Consider the following 22,425-nt stretch of genomic DNA (forward strand, 5'->3'; position numbering starts at 1 on the left):
GATGGCCACTGACTGCAGAAATCTGATCTGCTCGAACACGCCCAGTAGTTGAGTTCCTTTCAACTTTCAAGCATGTGGTACATTGACTGAATTTGGATCATATTTGGATCCCTTGTCTTCTTTCTGTGTTATTAGGCCTACTGATGTTTTAGTTTTTTTTTTATACCATACTGCTCAATAGTTTCTCCTGTTATGAATGGAAGGGGGAAAAGGAAGGGAGTGGAGGTCATACAAACACTCCCCCTAGTGTCCCAGGTGATGGTGCCAAATTCCCCAAATAACTAATAACTACACTGAACAAAAATATATACACATGTAGAGTATATTAAAGTGTATTTCTCTGAATTGTTCACAAATTTGTTTACATCCCTGTTTGTGAGCATTTCTCCTTTGCCAAGATAAAGTGTTGGTCCCATGTTTCATGAGCTGAAATAAAAGATCCAAGAAATGTTCCATATGCACAAAAAACGTATTTCTCTGAATTGTTGTGCACAAATTTGTTTATATCCCTGTTTGTGAGCATTTCTCCTTTGCCAAGATAATCCATCCACCTGACAGGTGTGTCATATTAAGAAGCTGATTAAACAGCATGCTCATTAAACAGATGCACCTTGTTCTGTAAAAAATAAAAGGCCATTCTAAAATGTGCAGTTTTGTCACAACATAATGCCACAGATGTCTCAAGTTTTGAGGGAGCGTGCAGCTGGCATATTGACTACAGGAATTTACACCAGAGCTGTTGCCAAATAATTGAATGTCCATTTCACTACCATAAGCTACCAACAACGTTGTTTTTGAGAATTTGGCAGTATGTCCAACCGGCCTCACAACCGCAGACCACGTGTAACCATGCCAGCCCAGGACCTCCACATCCAGCTTCTTCATCTGCAGGATCGTCTGAGACCAGCCACCGGCTCAGCTGATGAAACTGTAGGTTTGCACAACCCAAGAATTTATGCACAAACTGTCAGAAACCGTCTCAGGGAAGCTCTTCTGCGTGCTCGTCGTCGTCACAAGGGTCTTGACCTGACTGCAGTTCGGCTTCGTAACTGACTTCCGTGGGCAAATGCTCACCTTGGATGGCCACTGGCACGCTGGAGAAGTGTGCTCTTCATGGATGAATCCGGTTTTCACTGTACTGGGCAGATGGCAGACATCATGTATGGTGTCGTGTGGGAGAGCAATTTGTGATGAGATGTTGTGAACAGACTGCCCGATGGTGGGGTTATGGTATGGGCTGGAACAAGCTACGGACAACGAACACAATTGCATTTTATCGACGGCAATTTGATAGCACAGCGATACCGTGACGAGATCCTGAGGCCCATTGTAGTGCCTTTCATCTGCCGCATCACCTCATGTTTCAGCATGATAATGCACGGACCTATGTCTCAAGGACCTTTACACAATTCCTGGAAGCTGAAAATGTCCCAGTTCTTTAGTCGTCTGCATACTCACCAGAAATCAAATCAAATTTTATTTGTCACATGCGCCGAATACAAGCGTTGTAGACTTGACCGTGAAATGCTTACTTTACAAGCCCTTAACCAACAATGCAGTTCAAGAAATGGAGTTAAGAAAATATTTACTAAATAAAATAAAGTAACACAAGAAATGTACTTAACAAAAACGAGGCTATACACAAGGGGTAGCGGTACCGAGTCAATGTGCATGGGTACAGGTTAATCGAGGTAATTTGTAAAGTGACCATGCATAGATAATAAACAGCGATAACAGCAGTGTAAAAACAAAGAAGGGGGGGGTGTGTCAATGTAAATAGTCCGGGTGACCATTTTATTAATTGTTCAGCAGTCTTATGGCTTGGGGGTAGAAGCTGTTAAGGAGCCTTTTGTCCTATACTTGGCGCTCCGGTACCGCTTGTAGTGCGGTAGCAAAGAGAACAGTCTATGACTTGGGTGATTGGAGTCTTTGAGAATTTTTTTGGCCTTCCTCTGACACCGCCTAGTATATATGTCCTGGATGTCAGGATGCTTGGCCCGAGTGATGTACTGGGGGTACTACCCTCTGTAGAACCTTACATACCAGATGGTGATGCAACCGGTCAGGATGCTCTCGATGGTGCAGCTGTAGAACTTTGAGGATCCATGCCAAATATTTTCATTCTCCTGAGGGGGAAAAGGTGTTGTCGTGCCCACTTCACAACTGTATTGGTGTGTTTGGGCCATGTTAGTTTGTTGGTGATGTGGACACCAAGGAACTTGAAACTCTCGACCCGCTCCACTTCAGCCCCATCGATGTAAATGGGGGCCTGTTCGGCCCTCCTTTTCCTATAGTCCACGATCAGCTCCTTTGTCTTGCTCACTTTGAGGGAGAGGTTTTTGTCCTGGCACCACACTGCCAGGTCTTTGACCTCCTCCCTATAGGCTGTCTCATTGTTGTCGGCGATCAGACCTACCACTGTTGTGTTGTCAGCAAACTTAATGATGGTGCTGGAGTTGTGCTGGACCTTGCACTCGTGGGTGAACAGGGAGTACAGGAGGGGACTAAGCACGCACCTACCCTTACCTGCCTACCCATACCACCTGGGGGCAGCCTGTCAGGAAGTCCAGGATCCAGTTGCAGAGGGAGGTGTTTAGTCCCAGGGTCCTTAGCTTAGTGATGAGCTTTGAGGGCACTATGGTGTTGAACGCTGAGCTGTAGTCAATGAACAACATTCTCACACAGGTGTTCCTTTTGTCCAGGTGGGAAAGGGCAGTGTGAAGTACGATTGAGATTGCATCATCCGTGGATCTGTTGGGGCGGTATGCGAATTGGAGTGGATCTAGGGTTTCCGGCATGATGGTGTTGATGTGAGCCATGACCAGCCTTTCAAAGCACTTCAATGTCACTCATTGAGCATGTTTGGGATGCTCTGGATTGACGTGTACAACAGCATGTTCCAGTTCCCGCCAATATCCAGCAACTTCGTACAACCATTGAAGAGGAGTGGGACAACATTCCACAGGCCACAATAAACAGCCTGATCAACTCTATGTTGCAATACATGAGGCAAATGGTGGTCACACCAGATACTCGACTGGTTTTCTGATCTATGCATATCTGTATTCCCAGCAGTGGTGGTAAAAGTACTCAATCGTCATACTTGAGTAACAGTAAAGATACCTTAATAGAAAACGACTCAAGTAAAAGTGAAAGTCACCAAATAAAATAATACTTGAGTAAAAGTCTAAAAGTATTTGGTTTTAAATATACTTAAGTATCAAAAGTAAATGGAATTGCTGAAATGTACTTAAGTATCAAAAGTAAAAGTAAAAGTATAAATCATTTCAAGTTCCTTATATTAAGCAAATCAGACGGCACCATTTTATTTTATTTTTATTGACGTATAGCCAGGGGCACACTCCAACACTCAGACATAATTTACAAACAAAGCATTTGTGTTTAGTGAGTCCGTCAGATCAGAGGCAGTAGGGATGACCAGGGATGATACATTTACATTTAAGTCATTTAGCAGACGCTCTTATCCAGAGCGACTTACAAATTGGAAAGTTCATACATATTCATCCTGGTCCCCCCATGGGGAATGAACCCACAACCCTGGCGTTGCAAGCGCCATGCTCTACCAACTGAGCCACACGGGACCACGTTCTCTTGATAAGTGTGTGAATTGGACAATTTTTCTGTCAAAATGTAATGAGTACTTTTGGGTGTCAGGGAAAATGTATGGAGTAAAAAGTACATTATTTTCTTTAGGAATTTAGTGAAGTAAAAGTTGGCAAATATATAAATAGTAATGTACAGATACCCCCAAAAAACTACTTAAGTAGTACTTTAAAGTATTTTTACTTAAGTACTTTACATCACTGATTCCCAGTCATGTGAAATCCATAGATTAGGGCCTACTTAATGTATTTCAATTGACTGATTTCCTTATATTAACTGTAAAATCTTTGAAATTGTTGCATGTTGCATTTATATTTTTGTTCAGTGTATATAAACCTATTGTAGACAGGCAGAGCATCACCAATGGTATAAATATAGTCTACTGGTAGGTCTATGAGATCTTGAGATCATACGATTTTGTGTTTTTCATAATTATGTCAATTAAATAGAACTAGGTTAGGTTATCCAAACCATGTCATATGAAAAACAGCATATGGCAGCCAGACACGGACACGCTATGGTCGTCACTAGCGTCTATACCAGAGAGGAAGAGGCGAAGAGAGGGGAAACTGGGCCCAAAATCTGTCTTCTCCAGCAGGTGACGTTTTTTCCCCTTCACTAATCAAGCGAGGAGTTTTTGTATGGAGGTCCATGAGAGAGTATTGAATTTGGTGAACAAAACATTGAATTGCTTATTTGCTACGTGTGGCTTATTTGGTCGAATATAAGTTTCGTTATGCTTAGGTTGTTATGAGTGTTCTGATATACGTAGAACATGTGACTTCCGGGCAACTTTGAGAAGAAAAAAAACTTTATATCGGAGTTGTGCCTGTTGTTCACCCGATATCTGCCCGTTCATTGGCTAGAATGGTCCCACCTGATCTTGACTCCTCCCGACTGACTTCCATTTTTGAAGAAAATTATTTCCAATGTTTGAGCGGCAACTTGAGTATCTGGTCAATATAAAGGATAATGCATGTCTATAACCACAAAGTTATAAACCCTGCGCATTTCTTAAATTTATCTTCTTAAAATTTGATTTTAAATCAACATTAACCACACTGCAAACCTTATGCCTAACCTCAAATGAAGACAAAAAATATTTTTTTGTTGCAAATTTGACTTTGTGGCTGTGGAATCTGACTTTGTGGATATAGAAGTTAGTGGAAACCAATACTCTATTAACGTACATACGTCATGGGCCAAATCCGAATGGATGTGTGTGTGCAACGGGCGGTGGAATGGAATATTGGAACCAATTTGGTGGTTGAAGATTAGCGAACCCCTACTACAAATCACTCAATTTATATAGGCTGTGCAAGATATCCAAATGCAAGATATCCAAATGTAACCGAAATATTGACCAGACACACGCGGTAAACTGCTTGAAGCTTCGCCAAACGTGGGGGATATTGATGGCCAAACCAAAAGAAAAAAACAAGCCCATTTTTTTTATTAAGCCTTTGCACCGAGAGGGGGAGCACCTTGATGTTCTAGTACACTTCACCAACACCCCCCAGTGCTACTGTGCTTCAGCCGTTGTTAGGAATGCGTTACTAAATGATGTAGGTCTTGCCGTGGTCTCGGGCTGTATTGATGGCTCAACCGTGATCTATCCTTTGATGGGATTCCGCGCCAAATTACGCACGAAACACAACGGTCTTCGGAATTGGAATGGAAATGCCCTCCCAACGCTGCATTCGGAGCCGACGATATGAACCATGCCTAGTTAATTTTACAAGGATTTCTCCTTTAGTCAGTGTGTAGACCGTGAACGAGTTTGAAATGTATACATTTTATTCGGATTTGGAATAAAACGAAAAGCAATTCATCCGTGAAGAGCGAGGTGTTGCTGTCGATTTTTATTTTATTTTGATCTATTCAGCAAATATCAAAGGATTTTTAGATGGAACTGGAGAATATTGTGGCCAATACGGTACTGCTAAAAGCAAGAGAAGGTAGGTCTTCAAACAGCCTAATACAATTACTGGACAATTTTTACGCATAGAAGTGGTTTCGAATTCCATGTGGCGAATGCTACAGTGATGTAATCTACTTTGGCTGAGAACATGATATTTATACAGATCCTATGCTCTTCAATCGAGCCTATAACATACATCATCACCATCATCATCAATATCAAACAACATGTTTTATTGGTTAATTCTAGGCTTTTAAACCGTATATTATTTATCCTTATCTCCATTGATTTCCATAGCCTATGTTCAGGCCTAATATCAGTTTGACAGCTCTTACGTTACGGTGTGGGCAAAAGTCTCCAAATGTAACAAAACATCCAAATCAAATTGTTTGACTGCGTGATTTATGATTAGACTATTGAGCAGCGATGAAACTGTAACAATTCAGCATTGCTCGAACTGGGGTCAAACTCTGATCTGATGATCATTTGCTTCAGTTGGCAATTTTATGATGAAGAAATGACGTGATCTGAAACTAAGTGGCCATGGTGGTCTCCGTGCAGCGAAATGCAGCCTGTTCCAATTCGCGACCCCAAACAACCCTGCGATTGGACACTAAGGTTCTGTCAATTTCATATTTACCGACTGTTTGCATCTGTGTTCAGCAGGTGGACAGTTTTAGAGTCGGGCTGCTTTGTTGTTGACATTCTTTGATCAAACACATACGCGTATACCTTCACTTTAGACTCAACCACTGATTGAACTGCTGAAATGAATGACACTGCCTTAGGTTACTAATGAGAATGTTTTGGCTCGTATCTCGTGTTAATGCTGCAAGCTTCCGTCTATCTGAATAAATATTACAGAAACTGACAAGGCTGTGTTGCTCTTACTCAGAGAAACACACCCACACACTGTTGTGCATGGTGTAATGTGGCTATGGGTTCTTTGGGCTGCATTGGGTCACAGACAGAGACTGATGTTTGCAGTCAGTGTACCACTTCTGTACAAGGGTCCTTTGTTGTTTTGAAATGCTGTTTGAAACCATCTTATTACAGTGTAAAGAAACACCAGATCACAGATGATTCCAAAGAAAATCAGAGCATCAATCATAATCTCTATAGCACAGGTCAAGTATTTGGCAACCAGTCCTCAGATGATCCAAGAAGATTAAAACCCAGTGGGGAACGGCGAGGCCTAAGGATTAAAATGAAGAATATATATATATATATATATATATTCTTCAAGGTAGCCACCCTTTGCCTTGATGACAGCTTTGCACACTCTTGGCAGTCTCTCAACCAGCTTCATAAGGTAGTCACCTGGAATGCATTTAAATTAGCAGGTGTGCCTTGTTAAAAGTTAATTTGTGGAAATTCTTTCCTTCTTAATGCGTTTGAACCAATCAGTTGTGTTGTGACAAGGTAGGGGTGGTATAGATAAGATAGCCCTATTTGGTGAAAGACCAAGTCCATATTATGGCAAGAACAGCTCAAATAAGCAAAGAGAAACGATAGTCCATCATTACTTTAAGACATGAAGGCCAGTCAATGCGGAACATTTCAAGAACTTTGAAAGTTTCTTCAAGTGCAGTCACAAAAACCATCAAGCGCTATGTTGAAACTGGCTCTCATGAGGACCGCCACAGGAAAGAAAGACCCAGAGATACCTCTGCCGCAGAGAATAAATTCAGTAGAGTTACCAGAGTAGGTGAACGGATAATCTCCACATGTGTGGTTCCCACCGTGAAACATGGAGGAGGTGTGATGGTGTTGGGGTCGTTTGCTGGTGACACTGTCAGTGATTCATTTAGAATTCAAGGAATACGTAACCAGCATGGCTACCACCGCATTCTGCAGCGATACGCCATACAATCTGGTTTGCGCTTAGTGGGTACTGTATATATATATTTATATTTTTTAAATGTATATTTTATCTTTACAATAATTGTAATGATCTGATTTAATCTCTTCAGTTTGTGTTGGAAAGAGAAGGGTTAATACTGAAGAGAAAAAAATATATAATCAGTATTCTCTTTGGTGGTCTCTAGGTAGAAAAATCGAGCTAGCTCAGCCAGCCATTGGCTAGGCTTTCAGAAGCTGGACAGAAGGCTGTATTGGAGCAGAATTTGGAGTGACAGTGGAATGACCCAATCACATTTTGACTTACAATGGGGGGTACAAAATAAAATTTAAAAAAAGGTGATGTGTCTAGACCAGAGCTCTCCAACCCTGTTCCTGGACAGCTACATTCAGTTTATCAACTAGCAAATTATTAGAATAAAATGCGCTAGATTAGAGTTGGAGTGAAAACCTACAGGACGGTAGCTCTCCAGGAACAGGGTTGGAGAGACACGTAACGACAGAGCACAAGAGAAAATAATCAGTGGCGTAAGCAGTAGTTTCCCCACGCTAATTCTAGTAACGTTAGCTAGCTTGTGTTGTAGTATTGTGATAATGAAAATGCTAGCTTGTGTTGTAGTAGTGTGATAATGAAAATGCTAGCTTGTGTTGTAGTACTGTGACCATGGCGAAGGCTGCTGCATGCAGCTGTTATCAACTTCAAGGTGGATGTTGTTGCTAATTTGTTAGCTACACCCTTTTCAAGATTAACTTTCAACCTTTGTTTACAAATCATCATCTGGTGAGTGGAACTGTTTTTTTTTATGCAGCTCACTTGCTGTTAGGTACCCCTTTGAAAATAATCACTGTGAAACATTGTTGCATTTAAACTTTAGATCACTGGTTAGTGTGACGGAAATATATTTGCAATGGGAAGTAAAAGCTGGTTTGTTCATTTCATTTTTGAAATGAAATGGTTGTGCTTTTGTATTGTTATGATTTCATGGGGCCTACTGGAGTGAATGGGCTACTTATTCTTTATAATTATTTCATGCACTGCGGTTACCTGTCTATCAGCCGTGTCTATGTGTTTTACCAAAACTGTCTCTCCTTCAGCGCCATGGAGTGCACAGGTATTACGGTCACTGTCCTTTCAGCAACATAAACCTGTCACCTTCGATGTGACACTGTTGTTGTCACCAGTAGTGATTTTAGCATGTAAATCTTGGTGGAGCAAAAAAACAAACAAGTGAGATGCATATAATGGTGACAAACGGTGCCCACAAACTGTTAAGGCCTTCATAAAGCTGTACCAACAGCAGTCCCAACATCTTACCACTGCTACACATCAGTGGAGCCTTGTCTGGCACCGACACAGTTCATTCAGCCTCATTTACTGCTTTAAAAAAAAACATTGCTGATATGGCTGACTTGATTAAACAAATGTGGTTTCTAATGACAGTTGAGATGTACAAACTATGGCATAAGAGGACGACAAGCGGATAAGTGGCAATCAATAATTTCGATTAAGACATTTATGAGCGAGCTAGGATGGACGTTAGTCAGTATAACTATTTGTTTAGCATTTTTGAAATGTACAGTGACAGAATTCAGAACATGGGCTGTTCTTACAGTGTTCTTCCTTGTACACCAAGTCAGAACCGTAGGATACATAAAGGGGGCATATAAGCAGACAATGAAAGCTCTTACAATATTCAATGATTACAATTCTCTAAAACAGGTTATAGGCTACAGTAGAACAATACGTGAAATTAAGAGGGGTAAATATACTAAATTATTAGGGTGAGGCACATGGGCTACTAACATCTTACTACACAACATACACCCAGTGTTACTTTCTTAGCTACAGTATACATATCTCCCTGGCATTATTACATAATTTATGCAGACATAATTTATGCAGCAGCATACAATAACGTAACATTTTTGGACTCCCCTTGTTGTGCTGTGCTCGCTTGAACAGGAAGGTGGCGCGGCGATCCTTTTGTGGGCAAATTTTGTCATCAAAGTCTGGCATTCTCTGGATTTATGGTGTTTTCAAAACAACTGGATTTACAATTCTGAGTTGGATGACCGTTCAAAATGTATTTTCCCAGTCAGAGCTCATTTATTCCCAACTTCCCAGTTGACTTGACTTCAGTGAGTTCAAGACTTCACAGTTCTGAGTTAACAGTTGTTTTGAGCATGGTACAAATCATGCTTCATTGACATCATGGCCAATGTTGAATGTTTATCATTTCAAATTTGGAAAAGAGCCTCTTAATCCCAGATTTGGGACCACACAGCCACTGTCACTGATTCCTTCCAAACCACTCGTTGAATTTGCGATTTCCAACTTGTGGTGTAATATTTGTCCAATGGTCGATGAGGACCGATACATTTTATCTATAATTTCTCTTCATTGTTTATCTTAATTTGACCATGATTAAAAAGGATTTGCCAGTGGATTGTCGACTTGATTCATGATGATGACTGCTAGTTAAGATTGTGAAAGTATGATTGACATGATCAGTCCAATCAAAGCTACTGTACATATAACGTGATTTGACGTCATTTTATCTGTGGCCAATGACCTTGAGTGTTCTTGGATGGGCACTTCTAATGTAACATCCGAAAGGCTAGAATTTTCAAGGTCGGCTCTTACACTTGGCAGTGACGTAAAGTCCCCATGAGTGACAAAACACTGAGCCAATCACGGTGCAACGCTCCGTATTTTCTGCCTGCTTGCCCCACCACCACCACAGAAAGCACTGAGCTAGGCTGAAACACCTGCATTTTGTAGCTGCCTTACTCAAGAAAACAAAAAAGAGACCATGTTTGTATGCTGCTCTATTAACTCAATGATATATATTATTTTTTACATTGTTTGCAAATTGATATGTGACACATATTAATGCCACAATAACATGCAAAACAGGCAAGCCCCCCTCCCCTCCACAATGTTTTAAATAAATTTTATTTTTGCTAAAAATGTGGTGCTCAAAACAGGTGGGGCTCTGCCCTGAATGACGGGTTGTCACTATTGGTGGTGATGGTGTTAGGCTACCATAGGTTGTGTAAACAGTGTGTTTTTTGTTTTGCTGGTCGCATTATTTTATGCTGTGTGTCACGAGTTGTGTCCATGCCGGTTCTATCTCTGTGTGTGTGGCAGCCTGAAGCACGTCCAGGCCTGTTTGATTCATAATGTCATCAAAAAGCATTGCTCCTCCTTCACGAGAACTAAAATGGCCCGACTACAGAATATATAATATCGGACGCATCAAGTGATGCTATGTTTTCTGTTCTTGATTTTTTAAAAATGGGATACGAAGTATTGGAAGATTTTTGGTCCCTCTGAATGCCTAGGTCCTATAGTCACGGTTCGCCGCTGTTCAAACCCATGGCATTCTTGTCGTCCCAGCTGCTCTATACCCGAGCCAGCATAAGGGTTTGCAACTTGGCACAGTGTAAACCATGGTCTGATACATCGCCGGCAGACGTGATCAACATAGATTTGCCCTGTGAAGAGCTGTGGTATAAGATATTGGTGAAGATGGCACCATAACAACTGATCAACTGTTGAGCTTTCTTTCACGATTCTTTGCTGATTTCAGTGTGTTGTATATTGGATCCATTGAGTGCTTAGTTGTTTAGATTCGGCCTGGTAATGTTAGAATTACTAGGGGCGTTATCTGACAGAGCACATAGTGTCAAGGGTTGTGTGAATGCCTGTTGGAGTTTGCGGTGTACAGGGACGCTCCTATCTGTGTGTCTACGCACGCTGGTTGAGAGGTCACAGACCAAGGACATGGCGAGAATGGGGAAGGGAGAACCATGTTTATTCCTGTTTGTTTATGCAAGTATGTCTCAGCCAGAGCTGAGCGGAGAGACACGCATTCCCTGTCCAAATTCTCCCAGAGTAACAGAGACAACAGGAAGGCCCAGTTTACACTGCGCTTCCAGTGTTTACGCCAGTGTCCTCACACTTCCGAAATCACTGAAATAAAGTGAACCCTAGCCAAGCAGAGAAATAAAAAGCCATCAATATCCCCTTCCTTCTGCAAAGCTGACCAGAGAGAAGGAGAGGCCCTCTTCCAGTACTTGGTAAATGCATCTCTCTGTTCTGCCTTCTTCCTTTTGAAGTAAGTAATCATCACTAATCTGACATGACTGGTTTGGTCTAAGCGTAAACTTTAGCCAATTCAGTTATGTTAGGTAAGTGATCACTCCAAAGAAGGATTTGTAAAAGGGGCCAGAGGATGGATTTGAACATATTCGGGCCTGCTGAAGAGGACAATTGATGATGTCACAGTTGAGATTCCAGTAAGTCTATCTCACCTCCTCTCTCTCAAACACTAAGCAATAACGGAGTAGCGAGTAAGACCTGAGTATTATTCAGAATCTGGAAAAGGCTAAACACACACACAACAGTTACATTATTACACAGAGTATACCAAACATTAGGAACACCTTCCTAATATTGAGTTGCAAGCCCCCCCCCCCCCCCCCCCCCTTTTGCCCTCAGAACAGACACAAATTGTCTGGGCATGGACTCTACAAGGTGTCAAAAGCATTCCACAGGGAAGCTGGCCCATGTTGACTTCAATTCTTCCCATAGTTGTGTCATGTTGGCTGGATGTCCTTTGGGTGGTGGACCATTCTTGATACACATGGGGAAACTGTTGAGAGTGGAAAACGGCAGCGTTGCTGTTCTTGACTTAAACCGGTGCACCTGGCACTTACTACCATACCTCGCTCAAAGGCACTTAAATATTTTGTCTTGCCCAGTCACCCTCTGAATGGTACACACGCACAATCCATGTCTTTAATTGTCTCAAGGCTTAAAAATCCTTCTTTAAATTGACTCCTCCCCTTCATCTAAATAAAGGTTAAATAAAATTAAAAAAAATCTAATCTACACATGTGTTTTGAGTATTCAGTGTATATCATGAATGTAGCCTACAGTGTTAGCTGAAGTGAAAGGTTGCATGCAGTTTTGATGACAGATTGACTACGTTGTGGTCATCCAATCTCCATCCTTTTCTCCCTGGTGTCCAGTAATTGTGTCTTTGTGGAGGATGTTGAGGGGATGATGCAGTGAAATCCAAATGTCCATTCAGCCATTTCACCTCTGCTGAGGATCACCTAACAGCTCCTATTACCAGTTACAGACCACAGCATTTCAGAGATGCTGACATGTTGAACATAGAAATGTTAAAGGTACAATCCATAAGAAATATTAAAGGTACAATCCATAAGAAATATTAAAGGTACAATCCATAAGAAATATTAAAGGTACAATCCATAAGAAATATTAAAGGTACAATTCATAAATTCTCTCTCTTGTTCATAAGTTCTCTCTCTTCAAATGAAAACACAATGACTGCTGCGTTTTTGCTTTTGCGCTCAAAGACCTTTCCCCTCAGTCCCCCAAAAACTGTTGAGACGACAAAATGTTTTTACGTTGATCTAATGGATTGTACCTTTTTTAATAGTAGTTTGAACATTAGGAAAGCAGAAGTGTGTGAACCAAGTAGGTGTTTTACCTATCAGACTATCCTGAAAGGGTTATACACGGAGTGTACAAAACATTAGGAACACCTTACTGATATTGAGTTGCACCCCCTTTTTGGCCTCCGAACAGCCTCAATTTATCAGGGCATGGACTCGACCAGGTGTCGAAAGCGTTCCGTAGGGATGCTTGCCCATATTTGACCTCAATGTTTCCCACAGTTGTGTCAAGTTGGCTGGATGTCCTTTGGGTGGTGGACCATTTTTGATACACACAGGAAACTGTTGAGCTTGGAAAACCCATCACCGTTGCAGTTCTTGACACAAACCGATGCGCCTGGCACCTACTCTGTATTGTAAACATACACAACCCATGTTTTAACTGTCTCAAGGCTTAATAATCCTTCTTTAACCTGTCTCCTCCCGTTCATCTACACAGATTAAAGTGGATTTAACAAGTGACATCACTAAGGGATCATAGCTTTCACCTGGATTCACATGGTCAGTCTATGTCATGGAAAGAGCAGGTGTCCTTAATGTTTTATACACTCAATGTATAACAGCGAGAACAGCAGTGTTTCTATAAAATACTAGGTGTCACGTTTACTTGATTTTTAGGATGCATTTCTTCAGAAATCCACTTCCTCTGTGCTGAGCTGTGGAAGGGAGGCATCTCCATTACAGAGGTGTGTGTGTGTGTGTGTCTCTCTCTCTCTCTCTAATGGGTATATGAATTCCTGTGTGTATGTAATTTGAGATAACAGATTAACATCCTTCAGTAGACCCTGAGTTTATTATGTGTGTGTGTGTGTGTGTGTATACGCGCTTCCCCATTCATAACTCTCACATTGGCAGCAGCCGTGGAACCGAAGCTTAAATGAACGCCAACAGCCGTTTTAAATGAAGGAGGGTAACGGGAAAAGTTTGTTGTTGATTCCAGATGCTTTGTTGGTATTGCAGACTTGTAGCAACTGAACTGAAGCCCAGGTGCCAGCCTGAGATTTTAGGTTCATGCCTAAACAACAAAACAGTCTAAGGACAGCATTGCCAATCCACGTCTCCTCTGTTTTCAGATAGATACTCCTGCCCTTGTAAGTGAGGAAGGTTAAACCAAGCTATGTTGAATGGATGACCTTTAACCTGAGGCAATTATGTCATGTTAAGCAGCTGCTCTAAAGATAAAGGGTGTTCTATAAACTAGAGCGTAGGGAAAAAGTGTTCTAGAATAAAGGAACAAGTGTTCTATCTAGAATGAACGGCTAAACATGTTCTTGATCATAGAGAAGTGTTCTCGAATGAAGGAAAAGGAATGTTGATTGTCTGATCAAAACAAACAAGCAGATTTTAGGGCCAAACAGACCCTAAACCAAAAGCAAACATTGTAGAACAAACGACAGTGTAGTTACACCGATTAAAAGGTAAGAATTCCACTCATTTCTACTGAGGAGAAACATGGCAAGAAAATGGTAGCCGTCTTTCTCTAAAGCCAGCAGTTACCTCTGACCTGTACTTGACCCCACACACGCCTCTATGCACAGCAATGTTATTGGAAAGGTCACCATATATTTCCAGGCACAAGATAATATAGCAGTTGGCTGGATCGGTGTGTGTTACTTCAGCGGTCTGTAGTGTAGTAATGAGACAAAGAACATTCTTCAAGATGATTTTGAAAGAAAGAACGAGACAGATGGATAAAATGAGACTACATATATTTCCAGGGAGGCTATACAGTGGGAAGGGTGAAATGGTGTGAGCCACCAAGTCTGTCCCTAAATCCAGTGTAGTCTTTCATGTCATAGCTGACTACTATGTAACCATGTCCATACTATACTCTCTTGTAGACTGACTTGTGGTGGGTGAGTGGTTGGGTATACTGGCAGTGCCCTCGAAGGAAAGGGAACATTATGAAAGTATTACTAAATGTTTTAACAATTTTGGAAAGGGGAAATTACAATTACAGTTTTACAGTTTAGTTTTTACTGATAACCCAAATTTCTATGATTTATTAAGTGATTAAAACCTGTCATTCTGTTACCAAATCGGTAGCACAATGACTAAGAAAATATAACAGAATGACTGCAACTGAATTGGCTACAATGGGAATTCATAGTATTCACAGACCACAGTTGGGTTACCTGCTACTGTCCTCCCTTGTCCTCCAATGTCCTACACTGGCATACTGTTATGTTCAGCTCATAACTGTTTTCTTTCTCTTTCTGTCTTGTAGTGGTCAAAAGCGAGAGTGTGAAAACAGTCTGGACATTTTCTCTCTTCTCACTCTCTCCAGCTATTGTCACTTCTCCCGGCTCTTACTGACACCTACACATGAGCCCCCCTCTCTTGCCATTTACTGTAACCAGCCCTCTCACCCACTGAGCACCTACCGTCACCAGACGTCCATGGAAGTTGAAAAGTAGTTGAAATTTGGTCAGTCCGAATCTGAGCCAGTCAGTAGAGTAAAGAAAGTAGAGTTTAGTATTGGGCAGTACAATACAGTGCTGTACAGTAGAGTTTAGTATAATAGAGCACACTAGAGTAGAGTACAGTAATTTACTGTATTGTTCTTTACTGTACTGAACTACAGTGCCTTCGGAAAGTATTCAGACCTCTTGACTTTTTCCACATTTTGTTACATTATAGCCTTATTCTAACATTGATTACCGGTAAATAAATAAAAAATCCTCAGCAATCTACACACAATACCCCATAATGACAAAGTGAAAACAGGTTTTTAGACATTTTTGCAAATTTATACAAAATTAAAAACATACCTTATTTACATAAGTATTGAGCTCAGATACATCCTGTTTCCATTGATCATCCTTGATGTTTCTACAACTTGTTTTGGTGTCCACCTGTGGACAGTGCATGTCAGAACAAAAACCAAGCCATGAGGCTGAAGGAATTGTCCATAAAGCTTCGAGATAGGTGTCGAGGTACAGATCTGGGGAAGGGTACCAAAACGTTTCTGCAGCATTGAAGGTCCCCAAGAACACAGTGGCCTCCATCATTCTTAAATGGAAGAAGTTTGGAACCACCAAGACCCTTCCTAGGGCTGGCCACCCAGCCAAACTGAGCAATCGGGGGAGAAGGGCCTTGGTCAGGGAGGTGACCAAGAACCCGATGGTCACTCTGACAGAGCTTTCGTGTTCCTCTATGGAAATGGGAGAATCTTCCAGAAGGACAACCATCTCTGCAGCACTCCACCAATCAGGCCTTTATGGTAGAGTTGCTAGACGGAAGCCACTCCTCAGTAAAAGGCACATGACAGTCCGCTTGGAGTTTGTGGAAAGGCACCTAAGGACTCTCAGACCATAAGAAACAAGAATCTCTGGTTTGATGAAACCAAGATTGAACTCTTTGGCCTGAATGCCAAGCATCACATCTGGAGGAAACCTGGCACCATCCCTACGGTGAAGCATGGTGGTGGCAGAATCATGCTGTGGGGATGTTTTTCAGCGGCAGGGACTGGGAGACTAGTCAGGATCGAGGGAAAGGTGAACGGAGCAAAGTGCAGAGAGATCCTTGATGAAAACCTGCTCCAGAGCGCTTAGGACCTCAGACTGGGGCACAGGTTCACCTTCCAACAGGACAATGACCCTAAGCACACAGCCAAGACAACGCAGGAGTGGCTGAACCCGATCCAACATCTCTGGAGAGACCTGAAAATAGCTGTACAGCAACCCTCCCCATCCCCAGTATGTCATGGAAAGAGCATGTTCTTAATGTTTTGTATACTCCATGTATGTGGATGAGTGTACACTACCGTTCAAAAGTTTGGGGTCACTTAGACATTTCCTTGTTTTTGAAAGAAAATCATAATGTTTTTGTCTATTTAAAATCACATCAAATTGATCAGAAATACAGTGTGGATATTGTTAATGTTGTAAATGACTATTGTAGCTGGAAACGGTAGATTTGTTTTTTTTATGGAATATCTACAGTGCCTTGCAAAAGTATTCATCCCCTTGGCGTTTTTCCTATTTTGTTGCATTACAACCTGTAATTTAAATGGGGTTTTATTTGGATTTCATGTAATGGATATACACAAAATAGTCAAAATTGGTGAAATGAAATAAAAAATAACTTGTTTCAAAGAATTTCAAAAAATTAAAAATGGAAAAGTGGTGCGTGCACATGTATTCACCCCATTTGCTATGAAGCCCCTAAATAAGAGCTGGTGCAACCAATTACCTTCAGAAGTCACATAATTAGTTAAAAATAAAGTCCTTCTGTGTGCAATCTAAGTGTCACATGATCTGTCACATGATCTCAGTATATATGCACCTGTTCTGAAAGGTTCCAGAGTCTGCAACACCACCAAGCAAGCGGCAACATGAAGACCAAGGAGCTCTCCAAACAGGTCAGGGACAAAGTTGTGGAAAAGTACAGATCAGGGTTGGGTTATAAAAAAAATATCCGAAACTTTGAACATCCCACAGAGCACCGTTAAATCAGTTATTAAAAAATGAAAAGAATATGGCACCACAACAAACCTGCCAAGAGAGGGCCGCCCACCAAAACTCACAGACCAGGCAAGGAGGGCATTAATCAGAGAGGTAACAAAGAGACCGAAGATAACCCTGAAGGAGCTGCAAAGCTCCACAGGGGAGAATGGAGTATCTGTCCATAGGACCACTTTAAGATATACACTCCACAGAGCTGGGCTTTATGGAAGAGTGGCCAGAAAAAAAGCTATTGCTTAAAGAAATAAATAAGCAAACACATTTGGTGTTTGCCAAAACGCATGTGGGAGACTCCCCAAAAATATTGAAGAATGTACTCTGGTCAGATGAGACAAAAATTTAGCTTTATGGCCATCAAGGAAAACGCTATGTCTGGCGCAAACCCAACACTTCTCATCACCCCGAGAACACCATCCCCGTAGTGAAGCATGGTGGTGGCAGCATCAAACTGATCAGAATTGAATGAATGACGGATGGCGCAAAATACTGGGAAATTCTTGAAGGAAACCTGTTTCAGTCTTCCAGAGATTTGAGACTGGGAAGGAGGTTCAACTTCCAGCAGGACAATGACCCTAAGCATACTGCTAAAGCATCACTCAAGTGGTTTAAGGGGAAACATTTAAATGTCTTGGAATGGCCTAGTCAAATCCCAGACCTAAATCCAATTGAGAATCTGGGGTATGACTTAAAGTTTGCTGTACACCAGTGGAATCCATCCAACTTGAAGGAGCTGGAGCAGTTTTGCCTTGAAGAATGGGCAAAAATCCCAGTGGCTAGATGTGCCAAGCTTATAGAGACATACCTCCAGAGACTTGCAGCTGTAATTCCTGCAAAAGGTGGCTTTAACAAAGTATTGACTTTGAGGGGGTGAATAGTTATGCATGCTCAAGTTTTCTTCTTTTTAAAAATGATTTCTTGTTTGTTTCACAATAAATATTTAGCATCTTCAAAGTGGTAGGCATGTTGTGTAAATCAAATGACACAAACCTCCAAAAAATCTATTTAAATTCCAGGTTGTAAGGCAACAAAATAGGAAAAATGCCACAGGGGTGAATACTTTCGCAAGCCATGGCCTCTGTACATAGGCGTACAGAGGCCCATTATCAGCAACCATCACTCCTGTGTTCCAATGGCACGTTGTGTTAGCTAATCCAAGTTTGTCATTTTAAAAGACTAATTGATCATAAGAAAACCATTTTGCAATTATGTTAGCACAGCTGAAAACTGGCCGCCTTTTAGACTAGTTGAGTATTTGAAGCATCAGCATTTGTGGGTTCGATTACAGGCTCAAAATGGCCAGAAACAAAGAACTTTCTTAGGAAACTCATCAGTCTATTCTTGTTCTGAGAAATGAAGGCTATTCCATGTGAGAAATTGCCAAGAATCTGAAGATCTGGTACAACGCTGTGTACTACTCCCTTCACAGAACAGAGCAAACTGGCTCTAACCAGAATAGAAAGGGAAGTGAGAGGCCCCAGTGCACAACTGAGCAAGAGGACAAGTACATTAGATTGTCTAGTTTGGGCTTTTGGCTGGTGTGTGTGGGGTCCTTGATGATGCTGCGTGACTTCCTCAGGCACCATTTCAAGTAGATGTACTGGATGGGTGGCAGCACGGTCCCAGTCATGTACTGGGCCATCTTCACCATCCGCTGAAGGGCCTTGCTGTTGTGGACAGAGCAATCAGGATGCTCGGTCAGGATGCTCTCAATGGTGCAGAGGTAGTATTTGGAGAGGACACGTGGTGGCATGCTGAATTTCTTCAGCTGCCTTAGGAAGTAGGGTCACTGTTGCGCCCTCTTAACAAGCGTGTTGGTCCATATCAAGTCCTCAGTGATGTGGACGCCAAAGAACTTAACTGCTGATTCGCTCTACTACTTGATGTGGATCGGGGCATGATCTTTCCTCTGCTTCCTGAAGTCAACAATCAACTCCTTTGTTCAGCTGACGTTGAGGGAGAGGTTGTTGACCTGGCACCACAATGCCAGTTCACTTACCTCCTCCCTATAGGCTGACTTGTTGTTGGTTATCAGGCCTACAACCGTGGTGTTGTCAGCAAACTTGATGGAGTTGGTGTCGTGCAAAGCCATGCAGTCATGGGTGAACAGGGAGTATAGCAGAGTGCTGAGGACACACCCCTGGGGGGCCCCTGTGTTAAGAATCAGTGTGGAGGAGGTGTTGTTGCCAATCCTCACAGCCAGTGGTCTGCCTGTCAGGATGTCCGGGATCCAGTTGCAGAGGGTGGTGTCTAGACCCACGGCTCTGAGCTTGGAGGGAACAGTAGTGTTGAATGTGGAATTGTAGTCAATGAACAGCGTTCACACATCGGTGTTCCTCTTGTCCAGATGTGTTAGGGCTGTGTGAATAGCAATGGAAATGGCAACGTCTGTGGATCTGTTGGAGCGGTAGGCAAATTGGAGTGGGTCCAGTGTGCCTGTGATATATAGCTCATATCGAGACTCAAACTCAGGATCACCAAACCACCTCTGTTGCAATCTCATTAAATGGAGTGGACAGATCATTCTGCTTCTGTTTGTCACAGAAAGTGTTGTTGTGGTACAGTAGGCCTGATTTCGAACCCAGTCAGTGATATTGGTGCTGTGATCTCTGAGTATGAGGTCAAAGGGGGGTGAAATGTAACTGAGGTGGTTCGATGAACCATGCTCTTTTGATGAGTAACCTTGCTGGAGACAAAGATCTGTGTTAGTTTCCTAAACTAATCCCTATGGGCTTTACATAAGTGGGCTAACACAGTCTTGTCACATGCAGGAGACCTGGTTCGAACCCAGTCAGTCACAAGAGCAAGATTTAAATAGGGAGTGGAAAGGTTTTCCTTAGAAGGGCAATGAAAGGGCTATTCAAATGTATTATTTTTTGTGACACTCTCTTCTAACGTGGCATGTGATAGTCACAGAGGGGAACAGAAGGCAAATCCATGTTCCAGAGAGTCTTGGCTTTCAGGAAAGGGGTCATAATAGCTTATAGCCAAAATGGTTCAAATGCTGCTAGAGCCAAATTAATTGGAAGACAAATTCAACATGCCACATTGGCTTCAGAAACCGCCAGAAGTTTCTGTTTACCAGAGTGATCGTTTCATTCTATCTGTTTATCTCTAACTTTACTGGCTGGCAAAGTACCAGGATGTTGTCTCTGGTTTTGAATCTGAATTTAGAGAACTGAATCTAAATGCACCTGAGACGTTGACTATATGAAACTTTGGTACACAAACTATAATTTCAAGTTTATCAAGTTTACAGACAATGAATGCAATATCTACCATATTGAAGCTGAATAAATACATATTGCATTTGAATGTTCAATTACATTTTAAAACAATGCAATATTCACTCAATTCAATTTCAAATCATGAAATGAGTTGTATTTTTTTATTCAATTATTACATTTGTGCATTACAAGTTCAAAAATATTAAATTCAAATTCAGTATCCTAATTCAAATGTAAAAATGTTCAATTCAAATGCAATTTCTGTAAAGCACAGAAATCGCCCCATACTAGCTAGCTGTAAAATCGCCTAAACAAACTGCACTATCTAACAAATTCAACTTGCAGTTCTCTGCCCAGAGCGAGTGCAGAGTATGTTGCTATGGCCCTTTCCCACGTTTCCCACAGAAACACAGGACGCATTGCAAGAAGATAGGGCTACTTGAAGGAGAAACTGAATTGAATAATTTGGTACACTGTTTAGATTGAGCACATCTAAGCGAAATATATACATCCATCATGACGATATAAACGGATGGATGTGTTCTAGACACAAATATGCCCATACTGTCTATTGGCTGATTTGGAGATCTGGAGTGCAGGTAATTGTTATAAAAGTGTTAGGGGATAACACACTCACATTTAAATCTCCAGTGACGAGAACCATGTAGCTATGACGCGTTCCTACACAATTTCCTGATTTCATAGACAGACCACTTAGAAGTGAAATCATGGACATTTTAGATTTTACCCACTGATAGAACATAAGCTTTCAGTAAATGTTTCTGGGGGTGGATCATCACTATAAGTACCTTACTGTGATTGTTTTCAATTATAATGGTATCTTTTTTATTTATTTTTTTAGCAAAGAGCAATTTCTCAAGCAAGAGGGGGAAATGGAAAACTAGCTTTTATTGGCACAGGTTTGGAATTCTCTTTTTTATTGGTCTATTAACTAATTTACTGCCTGGTGAAAATCGAAATATATTTTAGATTCTTCAAAGTTGCCACCCTTTGTCGTGATGACAGCTTTGCATACTCTTGGCATTCTCTCAACTAGCTTCACCTGGAATGGTTTTCCAACAGTCTTGAAGGAGTTCCCACATATGCTGAGCACTTGTTGGCTGCTTTTCCTTCCCTCTGCGGTCCAACTCATCCCAATACCATCTCAATTGGGTTGAGGTCGGGTGATTGTGGAGGTCAGGTCATCTAATGCAGCACTCCATCACTCTCCTTCTTGGCCAAATAGCTCTTACAAAGCCTGGTGGTGTGTTGGGTCATTGTCATGTTGAAAAACAAATGATAGTCCCACTAAGCGCAAACCACATGGGATGGCGTATCGCTGCGGTAGTCATGCTGGTTAAGTGTGCCTTGAATTCTAAATAAATCACTGACAGTGTCACCAGCAAAGCGCCATCACACCACCTCCTCCTCCATGCTTCGCGGTGGGAACCACATATGTGGAGATCATCCGTTCACCTACTCTGCATCTCACAAAAACACGGCGGTTGGAACTAAAAATCTAATTCGGACTCATCAGACAAAGGGACAGATTTCCACCGGTCTAATGTCCATTGTTCGTGTTTCTTGACCAAAGCAGGTATCTTCTTTTTATTGGTGTCCTTTAGTAGTGTTTTTTTTGCAGCAATTTGACCATGAAGGCCTGATTCACGCAGTGTGAGGCTGGTACTGAAATGAACGTATCCTCTGCAGCAGAGGTAACGCTAGGTCTTCCTTTCCTGTGACAGTCCTCATGAGAGCCAATTTCATCATAGCGCTTGATGGTTTTTGCGACTGCACTTGAAGAAACTTTCAAAGTTCTTGAAATTAAAGTAATGATGGA

The 22,425-nt window shown here is 41.7% G+C and overlaps 1 protein-coding gene across 4 annotated transcripts in view; it reads left to right on the forward strand.

The window, feature by feature from the left end:
* Positions 1-5,142: 5,142 nt before the first annotated feature.
* The window catches only part of LOC139576496 (G protein-coupled receptor kinase 5-like), a 70,889-nt gene continuing 53,606 nt past the window's right edge, over positions 5,143-22,425 (forward strand). For 2 of the 4 annotated variants that reach the window (XR_011675130.1, XM_071402660.1), the window contains exon 1: positions 5,143-5,582. Coding sequence is in view for 1 of the 4 variants with exons in the window: in XM_071402660.1 (XP_071258761.1) it covers positions 5,531-5,582 (52 nt within the window). In the remaining 3 variants the exon portion in view is untranslated. Of the gene's footprint in view, positions 5,583-7,813; positions 7,934-8,059; positions 8,187-22,425 lie in introns of those variants that run through there. The other 2 variants (XM_071402661.1, XM_071402662.1) reach the window with 2 other exon arrangements.

Source organism: Salvelinus alpinus, chromosome 5, assembly GCF_045679555.1.
Source record: "Salvelinus alpinus chromosome 5, SLU_Salpinus.1, whole genome shotgun sequence".
NCBI lineage: Eukaryota > Metazoa > Chordata > Actinopteri > Salmoniformes > Salmonidae > Salvelinus > Salvelinus alpinus.